This window comes from Neolamprologus brichardi, chromosome 10 (assembly GCF_056152115.1).
Source record: "Neolamprologus brichardi isolate AB-2024 chromosome 10, ASM5615211v1, whole genome shotgun sequence".
In the NCBI taxonomy this organism is placed as follows: domain Eukaryota; kingdom Metazoa; phylum Chordata; class Actinopteri; order Cichliformes; family Cichlidae; genus Neolamprologus; species Neolamprologus brichardi.
Window position 1 is genome coordinate 34,267,120 of NC_142113.1, and position 21,936 is coordinate 34,289,055.

General features: G+C 45.4%; 3 protein-coding genes across 3 annotated transcripts in view; 2 read left to right on the plus strand and 1 right to left on the minus strand.

Annotated features, from left to right (window-relative positions):
- Positions 1-2,461: 2,461 nt before the first annotated feature.
- On the minus strand, positions 2,462-4,225 carry LOC102784219 (E3 ubiquitin/ISG15 ligase TRIM25-like). The gene has a single exon (XM_006808298.3). It carries the CDS (start codon positions 4,135-4,137, stop codon positions 2,524-2,526), a length of 1,614 nt encoding a protein of 537 aa, XP_006808361.2. The 5' UTR covers positions 4,138-4,225; the 3' UTR covers positions 2,462-2,523.
- A 2,206-nt stretch (positions 4,226-6,431) lies between these two features.
- Positions 6,432-21,936, plus strand: part of LOC118455741 (GTPase IMAP family member 7-like) — a 137,070-nt gene continuing 121,565 nt past the window's right edge. Inside the window, exons 1-3 of the mRNA XM_087847587.1 lie at positions 6,432-6,480; positions 9,023-9,569; positions 10,050-10,682. Coding sequence (XP_087703713.1) covers positions 9,026-9,569; positions 10,050-10,682 — 1,177 coding nt within the window. The 5' untranslated portion in view covers positions 6,432-6,480; positions 9,023-9,025. The remainder of the gene's footprint in view (positions 6,481-9,022; positions 9,570-10,049; positions 10,683-21,936) is intronic.
- Positions 15,033-21,913, plus strand: LOC148101041 (hepatitis A virus cellular receptor 1 homolog). Its single transcript, XM_087847643.1, has 5 exons — positions 15,033-15,120; positions 15,226-15,567; positions 20,862-20,956; positions 21,345-21,453; positions 21,840-21,913. Exons 1-5 carry the CDS (start codon positions 15,033-15,035, stop codon positions 21,911-21,913), a joined length of 708 nt encoding a protein of 235 aa, XP_087703769.1.

Here is a 21,936-nt window from a genome sequence, read left to right on the forward strand (position 1 = left end):
ATCTGCAGATTATACAGTACAAATAAAATGTTCACGTTTCTCCAACGTTGTCTTCCCAACAGTTTCACTGGATGGAAGTGTTCACGATGTCTTCTCCGGCGCTGATAATTGGCGTCTGTCTTGTGTCAGTGACGTAAAAGACGGATTTAATGCGACTTGACCATCAAACAGCAGCTTTCTGAAACATCAGATATGTATCGGACTCAGCACCACATACGAAAGTGACCCAGATCAGATTTGAAAATATCGGATTTGTGCCGTTCACACTGTCACACCATGATCGGATATGGGTCACAGAGGGTCAAAGAAATCGGATTTGATGCGCTTTCGCCTGCAGTGTGAATGTAGCCTAATTCACCCAGATGGCCACAGATTTACTCTCAGATCAGTTTTTATTCAGTAAAAACTGTTTTTGCAGCAGATTTTGAGCATTTAAATGTCTCAGTAATTATTTAGCGAACACTGAATGTCCTGATGGGCTGTAACCTAACCCACCACAGCGGCACCACGAGCCAGTCTACTCTTAGTGCCGGATGTCAGGAAGGGCATCCGAATCAAACAGATCAAAACATTGGAGAGGTGACGTTCAGTGTCCCGCTTGTTAGTCTGGATATCCTGACCACAACCTAACACACAATAATGTCATGATAGCAACTCAAACATGGCCAACAACTTTTCATCCTGATGATCTGCAGAATAATTTGGGCACAAACAAATTTCACTGTTCAAAAACTTGCAGAATTGACTATAAACAGTGCAGATAGTTTGGATCCTCTAAACGAAGTCTGTGGGATCTGATCTTTGAATAACTGCAGACCAAACTGTGGTTGTTTGTATTTACTTACACAGCATGTCTCGTAGAATTGGATGATGCCGTCATCCACCTCCTACATCGTTCCCTCGCTCACCTGGACACCGCTGGGAGCACTGTGAGAATCATGTTCTTCGATTTCTCCAGTGACTTCTGTAAGATATGTTTGCACTGATTGCCGATCACGCTTCAACTGAGTCGTCCTCGGTCAGAAGGAATGGGACTCCACAGTGATGTAGTTCAAATCACTTTAATAAGGAGGTGGCAGATGACATCAACAGGATGTATAGCGTTGGTAGGGAGGCGATTGCATTACAGTATTCACATGCAGGTAAAGGGGGTGTGAGTGTGGTCACATGGTAAGCACGCACACAGTATTAACTCACACAGGAATGCAAGTAAACACGTTACTCCTCCGACACACCTCTCATCTGTGCAGAACTGCGCTGAACACGTTCCCAACCGGAAGTGCAGATACCGAGGTGCATCATGGGTAATGTAGTCTAAAACAGTTACAGTGAACAAGCGGACTTTTAACAACTTCAACACTATTCTACCCACAGTCACCTCACAGCATGGATACTGGACCACCTCACCGACCGACCACAGTATGTGAGGACTCAGGGCTGCGTGTCGGACAGGGTCGTCTGCAGTACGGGGGCCCCACAGTGCCATTACCCAGCATACACCACTCCCTCCATAAATGCAATAAACGATACAAAAGTAATAACTATAATTAATTTATCTGCTGTTTCTCAGGTAGTTGTTTAATTATATAATTTATTGTGTTCTGTATACGTCACTACAATGTGATTTTGGAAATATATAAATATACGGACAACAGGCTCTTCCTTCTCTTGTCGTCAATAAGCAACGTTAAGGGAGCTCTATAGTATTCAATGAGAGGACCCTGCGCGTCGATAAGTGAAGCAGAGGGAGCCTGACCATGCGTCACACATCTGACGAGGTGGGAGTGAGAACGTGTTGGATCTACGTATTTTATATTCTTCACGTTTCTAATTTAATTTAAGCCGTTTACATTGTGTATAATGTCTGTTTAATCTGTGTGCAGCGCTTTGTGACTGCCTGTCTGTGAAAAGCTCTTAATAAATAAACTTTACTGACTTAAATCTGAGTCTCTCCAGTCGTTCTTAGAACTGAAGAAGCTTCTCAGATGAAACGTCTTAAAGAGACTTAAAGACGTCCAGATGCTTTTCTATCAGAGCTCCTTCGATCACCATGACCTGAATAACTGAGAACCTCACAGACACAACCAGTACTCGTCTTATTTTAATGTATCTGTCCTAAATTACAGATCTTGATTCATCTCAATGTAAGAAAGACGAGTGAACATATCAAGATTTCATCGGTTTTTGAGATGTTGTTGTTCAAGCACAGCCTCAGATTTCTGTAGATGGACTTTAAAGTCTAACATTTCATTATATCTGTTCAACCATTAAACCAAATGACTGTGCAAACCACACGTGGTCGAGCAGAGGGTTCATTTAAGGTGGAATGACCCTCAGAGAGGAACTTTCCTGAGCACGTCTCTAAGTATGAAAGTGCATCATGCAGAAAGCAGAAACATCCTGACATGAACGCATGTGAGGAAACCTGAAGATCAGATCACTGCTTTATTAAGAACTACAATACTACACACTCATTGGCTAACAGTCACAGGTAGCCCCGCCCAAACGCCAGCAGGTGTTGCTCTAACTGGGCTGGAGCAGCTCAGCAGTGGATCCCAAGCCCACGCCGAGTCCAGCGTGTAGGGGCTCGCTGAAGGTGGTGTGGACTCTGTGGAGGAGCGTGACGCTGTCACAGACGCTGTAGAAGGACAGCACGCCTGCACCGTGATCCAGGTGCACTCCAACCACGGAGGACGGAGGCCCCGACAGGAGCGCGCTCACTCTGTCGTGTCTCGCTTCATAACCGTTCCTGTCACAGTACAACGCCCAGGACTTGTGGTCATCTCCAAAACTGCTGTCACTTCCTGTTCGGCTCACGCTCCCGTATGCGACCGCCACTGAAACGGCCCCGCGCCACTTCACCTCCCAGTAAGAGTGAGCAGTCAGACTCTGCGTGCTCAAAGCCTGGAAGCTGTCGGTGAATCTGCGACGATGATGAGGGTAGGACTGTTTCCTCCCCACAAACGTTAGCTTCCTGTTCGCCTCTGTGACCTTCAGCCCCACGCTCACTGTGTTCGGATCCACGCTGAGGAGCCGGGAGTCTCGGAGTAACTCGGCTCTGGTCCCGGCTGAGATCTGGTCCTGACTCAGGATGCTTTGGATTTTGTCTGTGAGCTCAGAAACAGCTGCCGTCACGTCCAGGAAGCAGCAGGGAGGACGGACGCTGACGCTGGCTGAGCGTGCGGGTTCACTGAGGGCCGACAGCGAGGAGTACCTGAGGAGAAACTGGCTGTGCTCCTCTGTGCGTGAGAGCTGCTCCAGCTCCACATCTCTCCTCCTCAGCTCGCTGATCTCCTGCTGCAGCTTCTTCTCCAGCTCTTTGACTCCACTCACTTCTGTTTGCTGCTGGGAGCTGATCTGCTGCTGCACCGAGCAGCTTTTGTCCTCCACCAGTCGCAGCAGCTGGCTCAACCGGGTCCCACTGTCCTTCAGGGCTTCGTCGGCGGAGCGATCGATGGCCTCCACCTGCCGCTGAAGCAGCTCCACGTCTCTCTGTGCGTCCTGGATCCTCAGCTGGACGTCGAGCCTCATCGGCCCGAGCTCTCGCTGCCTCTCGCTCCTCTCTGCTGCAGCCGACACCGTGTCGTGGCCTCGGTGTGCGTCCATAGCACAGAGGAGGCAGATGCATTGCTGATCGCTGCGACAGAACACCTCCTTCACTTTGCTGTGAACGGAGCAGATGATCTCCTGGAGCTCCGCCGAGGCCTCCACCAGCTGGTGTTTGTGAAAAATCGGGGCTTCGTGGTGAGGCCGGAGGTGGAGCTCGCAGTAGGAGGCCACACACTGCAGACAGGACCTGGAGGCTTTCAGCTTCCTCCCGCTGCACACGTCACAGGCCACATCTGCAGGTCCAGCATAGTGCTGAGGATGAGGAGCAGCCTGGAGTCCGGTCTTCTTCAGCTCCTCCACCAAGTCTGCTAACATCGTGTTTTTCCCCAGGACTGGTTTGGGTATGAAGGTCTGTCTGCACTGAGGACAGGTGGGGACCCCCCCCTCACTCTCTCCATCCCAGTGCTTCTTAATACAGCACATGCAGTAGCTGTGCCCACAGGGCAGAGTGGCTGGATGCTGCAGGAGATCCAGACAGACCGGACAGCAGAACCTCTCACGGTCCAGCTGAAGTCCTCGCTGAGCCATGCTCACGTCTTCACATATAAAGATGGTCTGGATGGTGAAGGTCTGTGTGCTCCTGGAGGTGATGAGCTTCAGTCAGAGGCTGACGTCCAGGCAGAGCTTCAGGTCCAGTTCACTGCATATTCACTGTGACTGTGAGGTTCTGCAAACAGAAGACCAACAACATTTAATATGAATAAAGGTCAAAGTGCTCCTCCATGAGTCTCCACCTTACCGTGATAGTAGGAGCAGCCTGTGGGAGGTGCTTCAGCAGTATGGGGTTGCCCGGCCCATTATTACGAGCCACTCAGTCCCAGTGCAACCAGTTTGAGAGCACGTCTGCATCGATGGCAGACCTGGTTTTTCTGGTGGATGGACTCCACAAAGCCTGCCTTTCCTCCCTGATCCTGTTCATAATTTTAATGAACAGACATGTGTGGAGCCAAGAGGCCTCAGAGTCGCAGCTCTACCTTTACAGGCGGTGAGCATAAAGTGATCTACAGCCTTCCTGTGGTCATGAGCTTTGGTAGTGACTGAAGGAATGAGATGGTGGGAAGAAAAACTATAATGTAATAAATGTTTCCTTGTTTGAATAATTACTGACACGTAGACGAGAGGAAAGAAGAAAGACTGAGATCCATTCAGTCCCATCAGCTGAGCCTCCCTGTTTGTTTTTACAGAACATTTTATTTCTCTCAAACACAACGATCTCCATCACTGACGGTCGGGTTTGCTCATCACTGGGTGGAGCTGTGCAGGAGATGTTTCAGACTGGAAGCCTCGCTTTGATCGTTCTCAGTAAGTGAAAGAAGAATCAGACGTGACAGAGGCACAAACACTTCATGGTCATCACACAGTCACACTCACCTGTTCGCTGAGGTCACTGCAGCTCCAGGACACCAGGACAGGCTCTGAACCAGGGCTGCTGGGAAATGCAGTTTCCTCAGATAACAGCGACGTCTCTGACAGGATCAAACCTGCTTCAGGTTCAGACTCGTCAGCTGTCAGGAGACGAGACGCTGAGGTGAAGAAGACGAGCAGCTTCAGTCTGACACTGACGGTAACCTGATCAGCTGACCATCAAACTCTGTTAAAGAAGCTTTAAAGCTGCACACAGAAGCCAACGACTGAAACTCCTCACTGCCACCAACAGGAAGTGACACGTATCTGATCGTTTCACGTCCTCTGCCTGCCTGACTCAGACCTGCACGTGATTGAACAATAAACAATGGAAACAGGAAGAAGAAGGAGAAACAAGTCATACTGGAAGTACTGGTATATGGACTAAACTGGTCCTTTAGACTCAGCTCACGCTGCTGTTTCATTCAAACAAATAAAGTTTATTTAAAGCAGATTATTGCTGCACCTTTACAGTCTGTGAGACCATAATAACCAGTAACTCACAGGACGCTCACAGACCCTAACCCTCATCATTGCGAGCTGATGATGAGCTCTTATTTACATCAGGTGTGACTCACACAGGTGTGCTGCTCACGCTGATGTGATTGGTGCAGAGTCTGAGTATTTAACATGTTCACGACCAAATCATACGACTACATTTAACTTCAGCTGAGGGGGCAGTGATGGGCGTGGCCCCTCCACAACACCTGCACAGGTAGAACAGGAGGGGATCATTAAAGTCGGGACTACTTTAGTTATTTGAAGTATTTTGGAATAAAAACTGTGTTTGAGGGATTATATTATTAGTGCTGTGGGCTCTTTGTTCAGACGGAAACCAAACCTCAGTTTAAATGTTTGACAGAGAGATTTGATTTTGACAGTCAAACAGAGAAAAGCTCCCAGTCAGCTGATTCTTACTGTGCAGCAGACAAACACAACTGAGCCCAGCTCGTCTGTGGTGTAAGAAGAGGTGAGGAAACTGTAGCACCGCCAGCACCGCTGCAGCGAGACGAACAGCGCGGCTCCTTTTTCTACGTGCTCACACTGAGATTTTATTTTGAAAAACTCAATTCATTAAAAACACAACTCACATTCTTCTGACTGGGTTTAAATACTCTGTGCTTTGACTTTTCATGTTGCTAAAGTTAAACGCTTACTTCGTGTCTGGGTAGGAAACACGTCACTTCCGGTAGGTTAGAGGGGGTGTTGTGTTTGTTGTTGTGTTTTTAATCGCAATAACCCAGATGCACTGTGACATCACATCTACAGGACACATCACACGTGTATAATTACACATGTATGTTACCCGAGGGAGGATATTCCACATTCACTGTGGGATGGTTGCACGCGTGTATCCTGATCATGCAGAGGAGAGAGCGGTGCTTTTATTTTGAAAGAGACTTCCTCTTCACGGCTGAAGCTCCGCAGATTCGAGCAGAGGCAGGCAGCTCGCGGACACGGAGACAGGTGAGTGTTTCTCTGGACAGGTGAGTTCAGCTGGCAGTGGACAGGAAGCGGATCCTGATCCTGATCCTGTCGCGACTGAACTCACCTGCAGTGTTGCCAACTCCTCCGTAAGGAAAATCGCTATTGGCTGTCCTAAAAGTCGCTAAAAGTCGGTAAATGACGTCATTGCCTAATTTGCATAATTGGTCATGCTAATGTAATTGTAACCTATGTTGTTGGAGAGAGAAATAACATCATGGAAGACACATAAAGTGAGCAAAAAAACGTCCTAAATGCATTTAGAGTTTATTTAGAACTACAAATTAAATTTATTTTAGCAATTATTGTTTTTTAATGTCACAATTCCAACCCTGCTCCTTTATCCGGGCTTGGACCGGCAAAAGTGACCCGAAATAGGCACTCTGGTGGAGTTACTGTGTGTGTGTTTATAAGTAGTTTTAAACCTGATCCACAAAACAGCATCACAGTAAAAGAAGAACTGACTGCGTTACAGTCAGTGCGGGAGCAGCGGCTTCGCTCATGCGCGGTTCATTTGCAGTTGTGACGCACAGGTGTGAACGTCTCCTGCAGCTGGGGGAGGACTATCCTCCGCCCGTGAGCGCTTTGGAACGGGCGAGGTGCCCACGGCAGCACCGCTGCTTGTTGAGAGTAAAAGCGTTACCCGCTTTCACGTCAAAAAGTCGTCATAAATAAGTCTCCAAGAACACCAGAAAAAGTCGCTGGATTTGTCGCTTTTTAGAAAAAAAGTCGCTAAGGGGTCTGAAAACTCGCTAAATATAGCGACAAAGTCGCTAAGTTGGCAACACTGCTCACCTGTGACAGGGGCAGGTGAAGGAATGTGGTTGGACGGATTTTAGCTTCTTCTTCTTTATATGGTTTGTTGGCGGTTGGCAAACAGTAAAATGGTGCATTACCGCCAATTGGTGTGGAGTGTTTACCGAAATGACCAAAAATAAATCACATCCTCCCGAACAACCAGCTCCACCTGTGGTCAGGTGCCATAGCTCACAGCCAGATTCATTTGTGACAGACATCTGCAGCACGTTTGAATTCGTTTCATGCGAAACACATTTGTAACTTTCTATTTTGGCTGTTTTTGTGACTTGCAAATAAACCTTTAAAATAAATGAAATGATAATATGTATTTATTTTTGCCCTACTCAGTAAAAAATGCAAAATTATACACACAAAGTCATAGAAATGACCACTCCTATTGTTCATGATGATTTCAGTATTTCTTCCCATAACAAAGAAATACATCTTTAACAAATATCACACATTAATATTTCACTAGTGCTGACAATAATACATACAGAGAAAAGCCCAACAATCATATGACCCCCTATGAGCAGCACTTTGGTGACAGTGGGAAGGAAAAACTCCCTTTTAACAGGAAGAAACCTCCAGCAGAACCAGGCTCAGGGAGGGGCGGGGCCATCTGCTGTGATTGGTTGGGGTGAGAGAAGGAAGACAGGATAAAGACATGCTGTGGAAGAGAGACAGAGGTTAATAACAGATATGATTCAATACAGAGAGGTCTGTTAACACATAGTGAGCGAGAAAGGTGACTGGAAAGGAAAAACTCAATGCATCATGGGAATCCCCCGGCAGCCTACGTCTATTGCAGCATAACTAAGGGAGGATTCAGGGTCACCTGGTCCAGCCCTAACTATATGCTTTAGCAAAAAGGAAAGTTTGAAGCCTAATCTTGAAAGTAGAGATAGTGTCTGTCTCCTGAATCCAAACTGGAAGCTGGTTCCACAGAAGAGGGGCCTGAAAACTGAAGGCTCTGCCTCCCATTCTACTTTTAAATACTCTAGGAACAACAAGTAGGCCTGCAGAGCGAGAGCGAAGTGCTCTGATAGGGTGATATGGTACTACAAGGTCATTAAGATAAGATGGGGCCTGATTATTTAAGACCTTGTATGTGAGGAGCAGGATTTTGAATTCTGGATTTAACAGGAAGCCAAAACAGGAGAAATCTGCTCTCTCTTTCTAGTCCCTGTCAGGACTCTTGCTGCAGCATTTTGGATTAGCTGAAGGCTTTTCAGGGAGTTTTTTGGACTTCCTGATAATAATGAATTACAGTCGTCCAGCCTGGAAGTAATAAATGCATGAACTAGTTTTTCAGCATCACTCTGAGACAGGATATTTCTAATTTTAGAGATGTTGCACAAATGGAAGAACGCAGTCTTACATATTTGTTTAATATGTGTGTTGAAGGACATGTCCTGGTCAAAAATGACTCCAAGGTTCCTCACAGTGTTACTGGAGGCCAAGGTAATGCCATCCAGAGTAAGAATCTGGTTAGATACCATATTTCTAAGCTTTTCAGGGCCGAGTACAATGACCTCAGTTTTATCTGAGTTAAGAAGCAGAAAGTTAGTGGCCATCCAGGTCTTTATGTCTTTAAGACATTCCTGCAGTTTAACTCATTGGTGTGTGTTATCTGGCTTCATGGTTTCAGTTCACTGTATTTGTCACAGGAGACTTTCCACAGACACACAGAGAAACTCCAATGACAGCAGAAACGTGTTCTCAGGTCATGGATCCAGATCTCACCATCGTCCTCCTCGGTAGAACCGGAGTGGGTAAAAGTGCTTCAGCGAACACTATTTTAGGACGAGCGGCGTTCGAGTCAAAGACTTCCTTCAAAGCGGTGACGACAGGAATCGGCGAGGAAACGGGACGAGTGTTTGGGAAACTGATCCGAGTGGTGGACACGCCGGGAGTTTTAGGATGGGAGCGGCAGCTGAGAAAGCTCTGTGGGGACGTCCTCAGGTCCTCCACACCTCACCTGTTCCTGCTGGTGCTGAGCGTCGGTCGGTTCACCGTGGACCAGGAGGAAGCTCTGAGGGCGGCCGTGAACGCGGTCGGGCCTCGAGGGCTGGAAAAGAGTTTCCTGCTGTTGACGGGAGGAGATCTGCTGAAGGATCGGCCTCTGGAGGACTTTGTGCGTGAAGGTGGAGACGGCTCGTTCTCAGAGATCGTGGGACAGTTCGAGGAGGCGTATCACCTGTTCAACAACAAAGATGGAGGACGGGAACAAGTGAGAGAGCTGCTGCTGAAGGCGGGACACCTCCACACAGGTAAGAGCTGACCTCCATGAGACAGATGCTGCTGTGGGCGAACAGCTGCTCACAGCTGCATTTACACTGAGTTCAACTACTCGTTTAATCTCTAAACATGTCAGGATGAACAAACCGACGCGATAAAGAAACACTGCTGTGTTCAAGGAAACGTATCAGACTGGTTATTTAGTTTACTGTAGACCACTGCTCCTGATGGGGGTTGGGGGTGTCGGGGGTCTATTTTCCAAAGATGTCTAGTGGGCTGGGTGGGGGTCTTTCACGGGTCACTTTTGGCCCTCGGGCTGATGTTGCTGCTCCATCAGCTCCTCCTGCAGAGGTTCACTTCCTCTGTTGACTTGTTTTTACTGAGCTGTGAGCAGCTCTGACATCATCTCCTGCTGAGGTCACATGACCAGTGTCAGTTTGTTCTCAGGCTGTGAGCTGCAGACAAACTACAGGAAACACTTCCACTCATGACGCTCTGATCTTCTCCTACAGGTGGAGCAGAACTCAGGATGGTGCTGGTGGGGAGAACTGGAGTTGGGAAGAGTGCAGCAGGAAACACCATCTTAGGGAGGAAAGTCTTTAGATCTACATCATCTTTTTTCTCAGTAACATCAGAGTGTGAGATGAACAGAGGTCAGTTTGATGGTCAAATCCTGACTGTGGTTGATACTCCACCTCTGTTTGACACCGATAGAAGTCAAGAGGAGAGTAAGAGAGAGATCGCTAAATGTGTCTCCTTTGCTGCTCCTGGTCCTCATGTGATCCTGGTTGTGATCCAGGTTGGCAGATTCACTAAAGAAGAAGAAGAAACAGTGAGAATCCTTCAGGAGATGTTTGGAGAAGCATCAGCACAATACACCATGGTCCTGTTCACCGGTGGAGACTATCTGGGGGCTGATAGAGACGCCATAAAGGACTATATCACTAAGTATCCAGCTCTCCATGACTTCATCCGTCAGTGTGGAGGAAGATATCATGTTTTTAACAACAAGAGTGAGGATCGCTCTCAGGTCAGAGAGCTGCTGGAGAAGATCAACACCATGGTTCACAGAAACGGAGGAAGATACTTCAGCACTGAGATGTTCAGAGAGGCTGAGAGGAAACGACGTCAGACAGAATTGAGATGTTAGCAGACGTCTGAGAGAGAATCAGCAGTCGTCGTGTGTTCTTCACTGATCTTCATCATTAATTATTATTAATCGTCGTCATGAAGACAAAGAAGAAAAATGTTCATTTAACCTGATTAAAAACTGACAGTCTGATTGTTGATCATGTGATTATTATTATTAAACAGCTGTTTGATCCTGTGATCAGTCTGATTGGTGATTTTATTGATCAGCTCCTGATTGGATCCTGTTTGTTTGATTATATATATCATTAGTGTTGATGTAAACTTCCTGTCAGCAGTTTAAACCATGTTTAGTTCAACTGTCACGTGACTGTGACGTCAGAGGGGACGAACTGACAGCGGTGAGCAGAGCGCCCCCTGTTGACCTGCACAAAGCTTCCGTGCGTCCTTCAGCAGAGGAGACACTGGAGCTCCTTTGTGAAGGGGAGGAGAAAACGCCGTCCCATAATTCATAGCGACGGAGCGTTCATAATAAAGAGCACCATCATGGTCATCATACCTGTGTTTCCATTTCATCCAGAAGCTGCTGATGTACTCGGTTTGTATCAGTTACTCACAGCTCAACCCGCTGCAATAAAACTTCTTCCTGTTGACTCGCTGAAGATTATCATATTATTATATATTATAATTGTAATAATATGATATAGATTATTATATTATTATAATATATCTGATACGTGATGTGTATCTGTGCTTTTATTTTGATGGTGTCGTGTTTCCTGAAGTGACGTAGTGAAAGTAAAGCACAGTCCTCTGTGACATCAGGCGAGTGACCGTCAGCTGTTTTCACCTGAGCAGGTGAGTCCTGCTGAGTGTGTGTCAGTACACACACTCAGCACTGCAGGGACACCTGTTCAGGTGTGTGTTCACACTCACGACTGTCCCGGGAATCAGAGCCAGAAAAAAGGCATTTAAAAGGTTACCATGGCGAGTTTAATGGGAGGGAGAGCCTTCAGTTTTCAGGCCCCTCTTCTGTGGAACCAGCTTCCAGTTTGGATTCAGGAGACAGACACTATCTCTACTTTCAAGATTAGGCTTCAAACTTTCCTTTTTGCTAAAGCATATAGTTAGGGCTGGACCAGGTGACCCTGAATCCTCCCTTAGTTAACCTCTTCAAAGGAGGAAAGCTTGGCGCCTGCCAGTCGACTCCACGCTTCTCCCTGGCCGATGAACGTAGAAAGCGGACATGTCTCGCCCTGGGAGGCTCGTTAGATTCTGGCCTTGTTATATTTTAAATGTCAAATTCTCTTCCAGAAAGCTCGAGTGCTTTGGCCAGAATCTCCGTCACATATTTATCACGTTCCCGGGTCCAGTAATCCGCACGTTGTTTCTCCTACTACGGTTTTCATGTCCTCCACCCGTGACCACAACGCCTCCAACCTTTTCTGAAGTTTGTCCACTTCTGCCTCGGTAAGTACGCTGGCATCTTCCGTGTCTGAGATACGTTTATATCTTCCACTGAGTCTTTTAGTTCTTCAGTCGCTTCTTTAACAGTGGTGACATCTTTCGCTACGACCTGAAGAGTAGCATTCATCTTCTTAATTTCCTCAAAAATGTCCGTTTTGCTCTCGCTCCCCGTACCTTCCTCCGCTGCTGCCGGAGAGGCGGCATCAGGTGTCGGTGGCGAAATGAGGCTAAAGCTAGCTTGCTTCTGGTAGCTCCCTTGAAAAAATTAGCTTTGTTATTACTAGAGATGCACGATACCACTTTTTTATGTCCGATAACGATATGAATCCAGTTTAGTGTTTTTTAATCAATAAAACTGTTTTTAATATCTTGCTGCATTTTGTATAAGTTCATACTCAAGTTTAAATAAACAACAACACTAAGCTATTCTGTTACACCTGTATGTAAAAAACACACTGAGCCCAAAATATTTCATAGTTCAGCAAAACTGATCAATCTAATAAACTTAAACCCGCAACATCCAGGTGCTTTTTTATATTTAATGGATCGATTACATTTTTTATTTCTCTCCGATATCTGATCCAGTAATTTACGTCAGTATCGGAGAGATACCGATATGCAGTGTTGGGGAGTAACGGAATACATGTACCGCCGTTACGTATTTAAAATACAAAATATGAGTAACTGTATTCCGTTACAGTTACCGTTTAAAAAGGTGGTATTTAGAATACAGTTACTTTGTTGAAATAAATGGATTACACGGCGGTACTTCCCTGTTTCATATTGTGGCGGGTCAGGACTGTTTGGGTTTTGTTTGACAGCTACGTTCTGTTGTTCCAGGCAGCGTTACGGTTGCCATGGTTACAGGGTGACGCTCTCTCTCTGCGTGTTTCCTGGGTGAGAGAGCGCCTGTTGTTGTTGTGCTAAGCTAACAGGCAGAATGCTACAGGTATAGCTCTAAAGAATGTAGCATCATGGGCAGTGTAGTCCGTGCTGCAGGGAGAATGGACTGCCATACCCGTTATGTGTCTGTGAGCGAGGGAGGGAGAAAAAGGAAAAGTACGAGCTGTCATCGAGCAGAAACGGGAGCTGGAAGCATGTAAATATAATAATAACCACTGCAGCCAAGAAGAGAGCCTGACGAGCCCAGCTGTAAGTAAGCTATTAAGACTCGACTGTACACCGTGTTCGTGTTTTCCTCTGAAACAATAAGTTCTGTTGGAGCAGCCTTTCAACGCCTCTCTCTGTCTCTGCTAGCAAAGTTGACCCAGACAACAAAGTAAAGCTAGTTTTCAGCTACGAGCCGACACAGAACCCACCATATTAGCCAGAGGTCCCTTTACTACGGTTCGGAGCCGCGGACCTTCAGTAACAGTAATAAATCACAGCAATAGTACATTCATGTAGTTGTAAACAGCATGATAATATATTAAGTAATCCAAAGTATTCAGAATACGTTACTCTCATTGAGTAACGTAACGGAATACGTTACAGAATACATTTTGGGGCATGTAATCTGTAATCTGTAATGGATTACATTTTAAAAGTAACCTTCCCAACGCTGCCGATACGTAATATCGGATCGGTCCATCTCTAGTTATTACCTGCCATTTTTCAAAGGCTGTAATCCTTGAAAAACTTCAAAGTCGAGAAGGGGCGTCCACTTCATGACTACAACCAAAGTGTATGTTTCCAAGTTCAGAACATTAATCCACAGAAAGGGACGAGTAAACTGTCGTGAGCAGCTCCCGATACTCTGTGTCAGATCTGGTGAGAACACACAATTCAACAGCTTTTTTATCCCATGTAAAAAGTAATAAGCACAGCGTGAAAGCCAACTGCAGAGTCGAGGGGCCTCATTCAGCATTTTTCCTGTTATGCTCGTTTCCTGTACCCTTCATACACAGTTTTCATCTCCTTCCTTTAACACTCTCATCTCTCCTTTTATGGTGCTACACTTTGATTCTGTTCACTCTGCTTGTCTTCATCCCTGTAAGGTGTGAGTGGTTATATAAAGCCTTCACGTACAACATTCATCACCTGGTTCTGCTTTTTGTCTATAATGACCCAGATGTACCAAACTGGGGTTAATGCTGCCCTTTTGCACCCTTTGCTTTAATACTAACTATGTTACAGGGACCTGCTCGCAGTATAATACCATCTACAGTTCCACAAATCCCATTTCTTCTCCATTTCTTCTTTTGAGCTTCAATATGTGCAGCAAACAATGCACATCATTTAACCTATTAAATAACCACATTACCTGGATAGACTTAACATACACATATTAGTGAATTAGAATATTTCACTCATGAATGCACTGCAAACTTAATAACTTTCTCGAGAACATCAAATGTGTCATTAACTTGAAAGTACACTTAACCAAAGCTGCAAATTCAACAGTTTTGTGCAAAAAGCAGATAGCATGAAGTATCCACTTCAATAAAGTGCTAATGTTTAACTATTTTACAAATATGACAAAGTTGTGTTAAATTACAGCCAGATGCTGTTAAGTCGGGGTTTTGTGCTGTGCACATGCTCAGAAACAACGGTCGGCTGTATGCCCAGAGCACTTTCTAAGTAAAGAAGCTGCTTCAGTACTGCAGTGTTTTATCACAGGTGTCTGTACTTGGACGCGTGAGCACACGAGCGTCTGACAGACCAGCTCGAGTGTTTAAGGATGAATGATCTGACTGAATCTGAAATATTGTTTGTAAGTACAGAGCGTCTGTTCTTCTGCCTGCAGTTCAATAAAAGCTGACTCATCTCTGAGTCTGTGGCTGGTCTGTTGTAGCTGCTGTTAGCAGGAAGTGAAGGGCGGACATGACAAACCACATAAATGTGACGGCAGAAGAACGACACGGAGCAGCTCTGCAACTGAAGGTTGGCTGAGTCCGGCTCTTGCTTCAGAGGAGAGTGGGCGAGCTGATGATATCTGTATGTTCTACAGAGCGATGAAGACTCCGAGGGCTTCAGCCTGCGGTGAAATAAGCAGGCTTCCTGTGCTGCTGCTCGTCCTCCTGTCAGGTGCGTGCGGCGCCGTCACTCCTGCTGTGACTCCGTTTGCTCTGCTCTCTCTCTTATTTGAACAAAATCACTTTATTCTTTAACTTCCTATTTCTGTGTTTCCAGTCTGTGAATGTGACAGCGTGGAGGTCAAAGGTCACACAGGTCAAGCCATCACTCTGCCCTGTAAATATGACAGGAAATACTACGGCGCTCTGTCAGTGTGCTGGCAGCGAGGAGAAATACCGCTCAGAGGCTGCTCCAATCAGCTGATCTCCACAGATGGACTCAGAGTGGAAACCAGAGCTCCCAGCAGGTATGAGCTGCTGGGCCGACTGGAGGACGGAGACGTCTCTCTGACCATAAAGAGCCTGACAGAGGGAGACGCTGGACGATACGGCTGCAGGGTGGAGATACCCGGCTGGTTCAACGATGACAAACATCACGTCGATGTGAGCGTCGTCACAGGTGAGTCTGCAGCTGTTTGTGCACGAAATGCACCGAAGCTGTAAATTTAAAGACAAACATCTGTGTGTCCACCCAGAGACAGACAGACACGCTCAAAGTGCATTTTCTTAGATTATCAGCAGCTGAAGGCTCAAGTTAAAAAGCTGCTGCCTCTGACACAAACGGAGCCCCCCCCACACAGGACAGGCGTCACTCCACCATCACTCTCAGCTGATTGGTCAGAAGTTCTCCTCATGTGGCAGAGATCCAGTGTTTCGGCTCACGTTTCTTCTTCTGCAAGCAACACTCCCGTCACCACGGCAACCACCTCTTGCTCCCCTCGCAGACCTGCAGACTCAGAGAAGGATGCATCCCATAACAGCAGAGTTGTGGCCCTGTGGTCACAGACCCGTCCACGCTCCTGTGACGGCTCAGTCTCGTGTCTGTTGGTGTCACAGGAACAGCCCACGTCTAAAACGCGATGCAGCATCAGCCTCACAGACGATGTTGCGGCTCCTTCAACCTATGGCCGCGGCAGGCTAAACATGAGGACACAGATGACGCGCAACAATGAACACAAGATACACTTCTGTACCTTTTGCTCCTTTTATTCCACATGCAACTGTTCCACATACAAATCAGTGCCTGGGATTAACTTATTAAACAAATGCACAGACCACAAACAAATAACTGCAACTCATCAACAACTGCACTAACTACTATGCCAAATTACAACTTGGTCCATGGCATTAAATTAGTGCACAAATACAAAACCATCAAGTTCCAGTTAAAATACATCAAAATAATTCAAGCTGCGATCAAGTTGCGGTCAACAGAAAGTTCTGCCTCATGCTCACCCTACCTTCCTGCTCATCAACATCAGGTGCTGTGAACAAGTGAGTGCAACCACATTTATTATATACCACACCCATGAGACACGCCCCACACCCGTGCACCAATACAGTGAGCCAATTTAAACCAACCCACTTAGTCCAAAAAGGAACAACTCATATGGCTCCTACATACCGGCCCCTAATTATTTTAGAGCAATAATTACATCATACTCACCATGTAGGAGACATATTGATAAACATGATCTATCCTTTATCAAACATTCAAAGATACAATTTTTAATTCAAAATAATGAAATACACATTAATACAAGTAGACATTTGAAAAAGTCAATCTTTATGACTCTTCTGCTTCCTGTAGAAGACACACTTTAGTGATCGGCCTGTCAAAAAAACAGTCTTTGTTGTCTTTGTCACCACCCACAAAGTTCACAGAGCACACTTCTTGCAGTGTAACCTCCTGGTCCAGTATTATGACATTTCCTCTGGGAATATTCCTGTCCTGTTGCTGTCGGTTGCCACCGAACATGAACCCAAAATGAAGCTGAACTCCCAGGATCTAGAAAAGCATAGGTTATCAGTGACTGATTACCTTTCTTGGACTTCACTCTAACTGGTATTACGGATAGAGCACTATTTTGCTCACCGGCCCCAGTAACACCACTGCTTTGCACCGCACATGAAGGACCTTCATCTGGTGGTTCTCCCCCTCCTATAGTTTGCACTGAAACACTTTCCCTCTGCTTGGAGTGGATATGTAAGAGTGTGGGGTGTTTCTGATTACAGACTTTACACAAGAGACGTTTCCTACAGTCCTTGCTTCTGTGCCCAATGCGCAGACAACCAAAACACACCATTCTCTTTCAAAAAAGATAATCTTTCACAGTGCAACTTTCTTTCAAATGAAGGACACAAATCCAACATATGCCCTGCTCCACAAAACAAGCAAACCTTGGTCACAACTGAACCACTCTCTCGCCTCAACACTGGCTCAATCTTCCCTTCCACCTCGGCCACTGTAGTAGCAAAACTACTCCTCTTAGCCTTAGGGTAAAACTGAGACTTATCACTTCTCGCCTCTTTTCTGATGGCTGTTGGAGGATCCTGTATATCTCCAAACAATGGGTCACTTGCGATCTTAACTTGATTTTCGACAAACTCAACAACATCGCAAAAAACCACTTTACGTTGAAACTTCTCCTGCAGATCGCAGACAACATTCCTCCACTTATCCCTGAGCTTATAAGGCAGCTTTTTTATAACTGTTTGCATATTAGCAGAGACATCCAACTCATGCAAGGACTCAACGTCTCCCATTGCATTACAACATTGCCTTAATAAAAACCCATATTTCTGCAAAGCCTTCACATCATCAGATTTTATAGGTGGCCATTTACTGACCCTTTAAATGTAGGCAGCAGCAATTTTCAGCGAATTGCCAAAGTTCTCTTGGAGCAAAGATTTAGCTTTAGCATAGCCATACTCAGCAGGCATATACTGACAGCTTCTGACCATTTCTCTTGGATGGCCTCTAGTGTATTGCTCGAGAAAATATAAACAATCCTTAGCACTGTGAGCTTGACTCTCCACCATGTGCTCAAAAGCTCTCACAAATGTTTGATATTGCAAAGGATCACCATCAAATATCTGAATGTCACGCCTTGGTAGCAAAAACAGAGACTGCTGCTCAGCCAATAAAGTTGTAATTTCATTTTGTTTCTTCAAAACGGTGACTAGATGATCATGACCCTCACTACCTTGCGCTGTGTGTGTAAGATGTTCTGATTGTGCGTGAGACTGCAACATCATCTGAGTAGTTGGAACTGCACCTGGAAATACTTGTGGCTTCGTCTCTGACTGTTGCAACGAAACGACCTTAGGCTGAGAAATATTTTTAACCTTGGGCCTCACATCCAATACATGTGCTTGATGATCACTAGCATCAACACCCTGATATGGTCGCTCTGGTAACACAGGTTTGAATGTCGGAGCATTAGGATTTAAAACGCCTAAACACCCCTGCTCTCGTTCTAAATACGAATTCATTCCATCAGATTCACCATTAACAGCACTTGAGACTCGGGACATTTCAGAAGCTTTTAAAACATTCACCTTTGCTGCTGAGGCTGCTATTTCAGTTTCTAAGTCAAGCAGCTCCTTTCTTTTCTTAAGCTGTTTCTTGTTCTTCCAAAGCATGCCTTTCTTTCAACAACCTCTGTCGAACAAGTAGGGCAGCCATGTCAGCCTCTGCCATTATGCATGCTGACAAGGCAGATGAAACTATGGAGCTACTGAGTGATGATTTACTTTTCCTACAACTTCTGTTTCCAACATTAGAGATGCTATCACTTGGATTAACATCATCTATCACAGCACCTTTACCAACATTCCCGGTGTGCCTAGAAGCACCAGAACCATTTCCAGCAGGTAATACATCAGAGGACTCAACACCAGGTGGATTTAAATGTGGCAAATCAAGCTGAGACACCAGATTTTGACTCTGAAGGTTTCCCTTTGCATCATGAAGCCATTTCTTTATCTCTTCCATAAACTCAGTATTATGTGCTCGCACACTTATAAACCAAGCAGTTTGTTTTTCTTGCTCCTCTTGAGGAAGCAAAGGAAGCAAGGTTTCATGCAGATGAGTTGCCTCATTAAGCAACGCAGACAAACTCTCCAAGTGAGCCTGAACAATGGAAACATTATCCTCAAATTGCTTTAAATCTTTAATAACCTTTATGACATTTTTAATTTTATTAATCATAGTGTGACGTTCTGTTTGCAGCCTTTCAATCTGATTCTCCAAAGCCTTAGCAGTCGGTTTCGGCTGTCTTTTCTTTCCATCCACATCACCACATTGTATTAATTGGTGTGTCTCCATTTTTCTTCAAAATATTACAAAATCCAAACGCTGAACTGCACCTATGCCACACAGCCTCATTCCAACACATCAACTTGATGACATTCACTTCAATAAACCTTGGACACACACAATTAACAGGAGCAATATCCCCCACTATCTGCCTATTAAACCTAACTAACTAACTCAACCTAGTCTTCCGTACATACTAGCGGTGGGTATTTATGTACCTCCATACCGTCAGCTGTGAGGAAGACAAACTGTCTTAAACACAAACTGCGGCGGTACTCCCAAGCCAATGGCTTCAGCCGCCTGATGCACAATAACTAGAAAATAAATCAGTACAACGCCTAGCGCAGCTGTACTGCTGAAACCTAACAGGGGAACAAGACTCCTGAAAGAAATCTGTTTTGTGTAGCCAAAGGCTTAATCTAAAAGCTGGGTGGACAAAGGCAACAGCAAACTATAAAACTCTCAATAATAAAACTCATCTTTATATATAAATAATCCAATAAAAACTACAAACTTTTCTGTTGACAAGTTGTTGCGGCTCCTTCAACCTATGGCCGCGGCAGGCTAAACATGAGGACACAGATGACGCGCAACAATGAACACAAGATACACTTCTGTACCTTTTGCTCCTTTTATTCCACATGCAACTGTTCCACATACAAATCAGTGCCTGGGATTAACTTATTAAACAAATGCACAGACCACAAACAAATAACTGCAACTCATCAACAACTGCACTAACTACTATGCCAAATTACAACTTGGTCCATGGCATCAAATTAGTGCACAAATACAAAACCATCAAGTTCCAGTTAAAATACATCAAAATAATTCAAGCTGCGATCAAGCTGCGGTCAACAGAAAGTTCTGCCTCATGCTCACCCTACCTTCCTGCTCATCAACATCAGGTGCTGTGAACAAGTGAGTGCAACCACATTTATTATATACCACACCCATGAGACACGCCCCACACCCGTGCACCAATACAGTGAGCCAATTTAAACCAACCCACTTAGTCCAAAAAGGAACAACTCATATGGCTCCTACATACGACAATAAATCCCAACAACACCCAAACAGAGCTGTTACCACGAGCACATCACCCACACACACTCTGAGGTAATCCACTCACCAACAACACAGGAGGAAGTGATTTCCCCAAACCTGCATCCTCTCTGAAACTCCGATCTGTCTTTAGTCTGTCTTTAGTCTGTCTTTAGTCTGTCCTCCTGTGGACGATTTAGGAAAACGACGACTCGAACAAGGACATTTTTAATAACTGGAGGTTCAATCAAACCTCAATATCACCTTAAAATAGTGCCGATCACTTCCTGTGGAAATCTGTGCTGACTGATTGGACTGCAGCTTCACAGTTCATGTGTTGAAGAGTTAAATGTGTGGCAGCTGGAGCTCCACGGTGCAGTGTTTCACGTCCACTGTGAACTCAGAATGAAACATGAAGCTGAGCTGTGGAAATATTTCAGCTCCATCCACAGCAGCTTTGCATGACTGTCAGTTCATAATAATCCATCTTTGTCTTCCACACAAACTTCCTGTAAAACTGAACAATTAACAACTCAAACTCTGTTTAGCTCCTCACATCCTAACCACCATCACCACCGTGGTGGGACAAACAGGAAGTGATGTCACAGCCACCGGCTCGATGCAGACTCAGACTCAGACGGAGGTAAGTTGGGTCTTTTTTTTAATTCTCTTTTTTTAGTTCAGGTTAAATGAATCTCACAGAATTTTAAAAATGTGATTAATAAACGTGTTTTTGTTTATTGATCACTGCGTTACCTTCAAACATCCACAAAAGTGTCAGAAATGAGCTCAACATGATCACATGTCAGCGACTGTGCTATGTATGTATGGTCGGAGGGGGGGGGGGGGGGTCCAATTTTAGTGCTGGTGTAGACTTTGCATGTGACAAATCAAAGGCTTGATTGATTAATTGATTGATTGCTGTTCCTGTTGGTGTTTTTAATGGGAGGGACGTCCTGCTGCTGTTCTGACCTCAGGTTCACCTTCAGGCTGCTGATTGGTTCACAGGTCACATGGTTTCATGTTTACAGGTGAGGATCACAGCTGTGCAGCAGGTAGACCACCTGGAAAACTTCATCTGGAACTCAGTGAGGCTGACCATCATCATCTTCATCCCTGCTCTGCTGACTGCAGCTCACAGTCAGTACACACACACACACACACACACACACACAAACCTGTTTTCATATCTTAGTGGGGACATCTCATTGACATCATGCTTACGCCGGACCCTGAGCCTAAACCTGACCTAACTGTAACCCTGACACTAAAACTACATTTTGAGTCTCAAACACGCCTTTTGTCCCCACAAAGATATGTATGTCTCACAAACACACACAAACAAACACAAACACACACACACACACACACACGATTATTTCACGTGATTGTTTCCACCAGCTTCAGTCTGACATTAAATGTCGCCCTCCTGTGGTCAGACTGAGGTATTACACCAGTAAATATCTCCACTGAACAAAGACACCTTTTCTTAATTAGATCATTTATTTGATTAAATTCACCTGCAGGGGTTTGGAGGCGGGATCAGAGACTGCAGACTGACATCAGGCTGAACCAATCAGAGGAGGGCGGTCCTCTGTAAAGATCACCTTGAACAGCTGATCA